This window comes from Zingiber officinale, chromosome 3B (assembly GCF_018446385.1).
Source record: "Zingiber officinale cultivar Zhangliang chromosome 3B, Zo_v1.1, whole genome shotgun sequence".
Lineage (NCBI taxonomy): Eukaryota > Viridiplantae > Streptophyta > Magnoliopsida > Zingiberales > Zingiberaceae > Zingiber > Zingiber officinale.
The window spans coordinates 108,935,424-108,941,232 of NC_055991.1; the positions used below are offsets into that span (position 1 = coordinate 108,935,424).

Below are 5,809 nucleotides of genomic sequence, written 5' to 3' on the forward strand. Positions count from 1 at the left end.
TCATATTACATGTGCTTTGGTAACAATAAGGATAGTAAGAGAATGGATCTCTGCTTCTATATTATGTGAGACCCTTAAGATTATAAGTTAATCTCAATCTTATCCTAAGTGGCTATTTAGTTATCTACTTGAAGTTCTAATTAGTATTTACTACTTTAGCATGTTTTCTATTGACTATGGACGATTAAGTCTATGGAGGATAACTAGGAATGCGATTGATTAGAATGAATATAATGTAGCTAAAAAGGAAAATTAATATTAATTTACATATTTGATATTTATTCACTGTCAACTAGTTATATTTTCTATTATATATATAAAATGCCTGGTTGATCATTTTTTTATTATATATATAAAATGTGATTGTGAATAATTGTATTGATTGGAAATGTAGAATATTCTCTCGACATAATAGTCATTATGAGCGATTAGAGATGCTCATATTGATGTAAATGATTAATCTAGGGTAAAAGCAAGATATTGATGTCTCAGATTCGTTCTATAGAGCAGTTAAGTTAAGTATAATAATTTTTTTAGCAATAATTGCTCAGTGTGCTTGTTGTCGCACAAACTATTTTCCTTGCAATATGAATTGAATATTCTTACATGGTCTTTATGACTAAATAACCTTGATGGATTGACTTGGACAAGTAAGAGATTTTGAAGTTAAGAAGGTGGAAGGGCGCTTTTTCTCATTAATCTTCCAGCTCTTTCACCTTTCTCCATTAATGAAGGTAGAGGAAGATTCATCTCCCTCTTATAAAAGGGCACCCAAGCCAAAAACGATGAGTTCATCCAAGGAGTGTGCAAGGAGAACATCTAGTAGAGAGGGATTTGGTTCATGGAATTCGAAAGATTGTCCGATTCATTCATAATTGTTCTTTCGATGACAAGATCTTTGCTGGTTTCTTCTCCAAAGAGCAATGTAAGTATTTGTTTAGTACAAATTTCTTACTGTCAATACAAACAATTTAAATCAAACTCGATGGAATTTTATTTCGAATCAAATTTTAGCTAAAATTATTTATATTTTCGAGCTTTGAATCAAATTCAAATATAACATATATTTTTAAAGCTCTAACTCAAATATATTTTCATATTATTTAGCTCAATTCTATTCATCTAAAATGATGATATGGAAAGTAATTAGGGTGTCATTAAAGTAGCATTTTAAGAAAGTACTTAGAGTCTATGATTGATTACAATAAATAAAACATTAATGTTGTCCTTATAATACTTTTGAATATAAAAGAAATGTTATCCTGTATATCCTTACCTTACATATTCTTGAACGACTCTTATAGGTCCGAGCGCTCGAATGCTCGCCTGGCCTCGATTCACTTTTGAGAGCCCGGACGTCCAAATCTATGAAGATCGTTTAGAAATATGCAGGATAAAGATATGTAGGGTAACATTTATATATCTACACACACACTAAAGTTTCCTATTTTTCTTTTATTTATTTCCTAAATAATTATTTTTTTTATTTTAATTTTTAAATAAAATAGTTAAATATTAATTCAAATCATAGGTCTCCCCCTTACAAAATAGGTCTCGAGATTAGCATATGCTAGGTGTGGGTGGGGTTGTTATAGGTTGTGTTCCATCCCGGTCCATTTAGAGCCATTTACGAGTCTTACCTATCAATATGTTTGACTCGTGTTGCATTTGGCTTAAACATAGTTATTTCCTTGGTAATCAGAAGGACGTGACACATGTCAATTGTAAGTATCTAAAAGGCCATGAATATGATATAGATGTGTTTCAGAAGACAGTTGATCAGTTGATTATCATACGATAAATTTATAGAATTAAATAAGTATTAAATTTTGATAAAGATTAAGGAATTATTTTCTCATATGATTATGAATTTTGATTTTCTAATTTACTCTCTCAGGATATCAGACAATAGTGAAAGGATGTTAGAGATGAATTTCACCTTTGCTGAAAAAATGAACATGATATAGATGAAAACTTGGTTCAATTGTGGGCACGCCGCACGTGCACCATCTACTCTGATGTCCATTTGCAGCAATTGTCCTTACTAAACAGGAGTGAATACATGCCTACTGTAGACCGTTGCTGAATCTCTTATGTTTTAGAGTGCTGTGTAAAGCAGATTACATTAACTCCAGTGGGCTGTCCGTCCATCTTAGGATCATCACGAGCAAAGTAACCCTGCACAAATCTGCCATCCACCTATTATCTCAGCCTAAACCCATGAGACACTATTCCAGAGTGCTGTTGAGCGGACATAACGTGGCCGCTCGACCCTTTGCAAGGAAGTCGAACCAAGGCCTTGAGTCAATGCCAAAAATGTCCATTGCAGTGTTGACGCTGGTGCTGCTTCTTCCATGCAAATTGTTCACTGCCCATTGATCTCTCAGCTAGGCTTGCTTGGCCACTAAGTTTGTGTTCTTTTAATTAATAATTTCATTATTTACTACAGCAGCCACTCATTTCCATGATTTGTGCGCTATTTTCGCTCTCGTCTGCCTCCCCAGACCTTGTTTTGGAGAGCAGAAGCCTCGGTGCGCGCAGCGGGACCGCAGCACCTTTTCGTGTACCAGATCAACTCCTCCTACTCCACGCTTCAACGCAGAGCTACGCCCCCTACGCGGCTACTACAGCCTTGGTGCGCCCTGTTGCTCCTGGTCATGGACGAAAATGGCCGAAACACCCTCTTCCACCATCGCTATCGCAGCTTATTTGCGGCCTCGTAATGCCAATTGCGTAACCGAAGCTAACGTGACAGAAAAAGGGTAAGACGGTGAAAACAGTGGAGTGGGGCCCTTCTTTTCTTTGCATGCTGCCTCGTCAGACAGTAAGCCGTAGAGCGAGATTGGCGATCGCAGGTCGATCGTCGCTCACATGCGCTCTCCTCCCGAGGCTTCAAAAGTCCCCACGCTCTCTTTCTCTTTCTCTTTCTCTTCCTCTCCATCTTCCTTTTACCACGCACGGCACGGCAGCGGCAAAGCTAAATCAGGTCTCTTCGTCCTCCTCGCCCCTCCTCCCAAATTTTATCAATCCATCTCCTGGCTTTGGTTCTTGCCACCTACTAGGCATGATGCGCACGGCGAGGCCGTTTTGAGCCAGAGAAGAGAAGAGGGGGGGAGGAGGAGGCGATAGTATACTACTATAGTAGGGAGGCTAGGGGGAATGGAGTGAAGGAGATAGGTTGCTGCTGAGGGATATTTTTATGCGAAGGCGATGAGGGAGGACGGGGGGCCGGCGATGGCGCCGCTGAACGTGGTGGTAGCTTTGAGAGGGGAGGAGAGGTGGCGCCATTTTGACGACTCCGTTAACGCGGTTTCGTTTGGGTTCGTGGCCACTGCCGTTCTCATCTCCATGTTCCTCGTCATGGCCATCTTCGAGCGCTTTCTTCGCTCGAGGTCGCCGCTCGCCGAAGATGGCCGTGGAGGCGGCGCCGGTAATGACTTTCGCGTGCAGATGGGGTCGTCGGCGGATCTGGAGGCGCACGCCGGCAAAATGGAGTACTCGTCGCCCAAGGTACTTACTGCTTGCTACTTTAACTGATTTTGCAGCCACATTGTTTCCTTTCTTCCTGTCTGAAGCTGTCCTGAATCCTAATCTCTGTTTCAAAATGTCTTCTTGCCCATTCTTGATTTATTCCCCCCTCATCAACAATAAATCATTTAAGATCCTTGGCTATAAGTTGTAGAGGTGTCTGCAACAATTTAAGATCCCTCGTTGGCTTCTGGCCCGTTGGTCCAACGACTCTGGAAAATGTTCGAATAGAAAGTTTATTGTCCTCTCTCCTTGATTCTCAACACATAGAATTTACAACAGTAAAATCATTCAGGAAGATCCTTGCTTGGTTTATAAGGACCACAAGGAACTCCACATTCTCTCCTATTTTTCATATCAAATGCAATTAAGGATTTTGCACTAGTTAAGGACAAAATAGTGAACGACTTTGTCATCTCCAAACAAAGAGGAAAGCATCTTTAGAAAATGAAATGTCCTTCACTAGGGTCCAAAGTTTACAAAGAAACAGTATTTGGAGTTACCTTCCCATGGCTGATGGGTAAGGCATTTGCACAATTCAGGACTTCACGTATGAAAGTGATCTCCTATTCTTCTAGTGGATGGTTATATGATCTATTTTGTACAATAGTAATGCATTTCATGGTCGATCAGCACAGGTTAAACTGGGGAGGCTTCATTTGGTTGCCCCTTTTACCACATTTGTTTGTGGTCCTTGATGCCATTCTTAAAGAGTAACTCTGTCACTTACAGTTGGATATTTATAAACTAGATCTACATTCTGAACGTCATCCCAATTGTTACCCCTCAAGTCAATTGTTGAATGTGCTAGCCAACCAATTTCCAGTTTGATTGATTCAATTGGCCAATTATTGCTACTTAAGAGTGATATGCCAGTGTTGGTGTGTCCTGCTTAAACTAGATATCACAAAAGTGTTAGTTAACTCCATCCAATATTGGATCATAAAAGCTAAATTGATGAGTCTTCTGGAGTAATGAACTTGTTATATGGAATGGATTTGGGAAATTTGTTATATTTTGAGTTTTGTGTGACCATTCACGGGAGACAATTTGCATCCCCAGCACTTCAAATGATTTGATGAATAAAGATAAATCAGTTGTAGAGCTTGCAAATTATGGAATGATTCAGTTACATTAGATGATCTGAAAGTATCAAGTTCTTTATTCATCTAGGTGATAAATGAGTAAAGATATTTATGATTTGCCATAATCCAGGTTGTGTTGTTGAGTGACATAATTTATTATATTTACTCTTTTTTATTTGTATTTTATTTTTGGTTCCATATTGGGATTGCATCATTCATATTTCAACAATTTCATTAATTCAGTTGGAAAATGATCCTTAACTATATTATTCTTTCAACTCAACTATATACCGGGAAATAATGCCGTTCTATCACTCACTTCATAAAGGGGTTGCATTTAGGGTTTGAAACAATTATATGATGTTCTTTGTGTTGCAGATGGCTCAATGCCATGTGAGTGTTGTTTCATTTTCAGTGGTCTTATACTTTCTATTTCAGCGTTGTACCACTTAATATCAACGCTCAACTCAGAAATAAAAGAAAAGAGCAAAGCTAAAAAGACAGTGATCTTGGAAATTCATCTTCAAACTTACCTGTGTCATAAAATAGTGAATCCATCTAGTGTTTGTTAGTTCACAAGTTGCAAACTATTGTGTCAAATTTCCTATGCAGAACAGAATTGGTTGAACTATTTTACATTCTACGGATTGTGATACTGATTTGTTGGAATCGTTCATCATCCTTGTATTCTTGTGTGCATGATCCACAGATCATGCTTTTATGCGGCAATGTGCCTCCCAGCCTCCCATTTAATGTAGGTAGGATCTAGTTGGCATGCCTATAAGCTGAAAGCATCCTTTGTTATTAGTTACTCGACCTGGAAGAGAAAGTTCCACCTATGTGTTAATTTCCGTCTAATTTTTTTCACATTTCTCTTCAGATATCAATGTATTCGAAGGAGGTGTCCGTGTTGATGCCTGGTCATAGCACGCCAACTTTCATCGCTTGTCCAGCTCCTGCTCCCTGCCCACCAGAGCGGATGGCTTGGCCAGCACACGAACATTGCTCGATCAGCGAGGCCTCTCTAGTCCAGCAAACCACCTAATTGTTCAACTTAGCAATCTCAACATTCTTGTATTTGGGAGCCGTTCTTTGGGTATTTGGTAATGCCACATTGTGTATAGCTCGTTTTATAGACTTCAATGAAGCACGCTGCCCCTGTTGTGCCCATGGCAGCAGAGTGGTAGCTTTCTCAA

The 5,809-nt window shown here is 39.2% G+C and overlaps 1 protein-coding gene across 1 annotated transcript; it reads left to right on the forward strand.

The window, feature by feature from the left end:
* Window positions 1-2,913: 2,913 nt before the first annotated feature.
* On the forward strand, window positions 2,914-5,809 carry LOC121967266. The gene is made up of 2 exons (XM_042517374.1): window positions 2,914-3,510; window positions 5,494-5,809. The coding sequence occupies exons 1-2, from the start codon at window positions 3,211-3,213 to the stop codon at window positions 5,656-5,658; spliced, it is 465 nt and encodes a 154-aa protein (XP_042373308.1). The 5' UTR covers window positions 2,914-3,210; the 3' UTR covers window positions 5,659-5,809.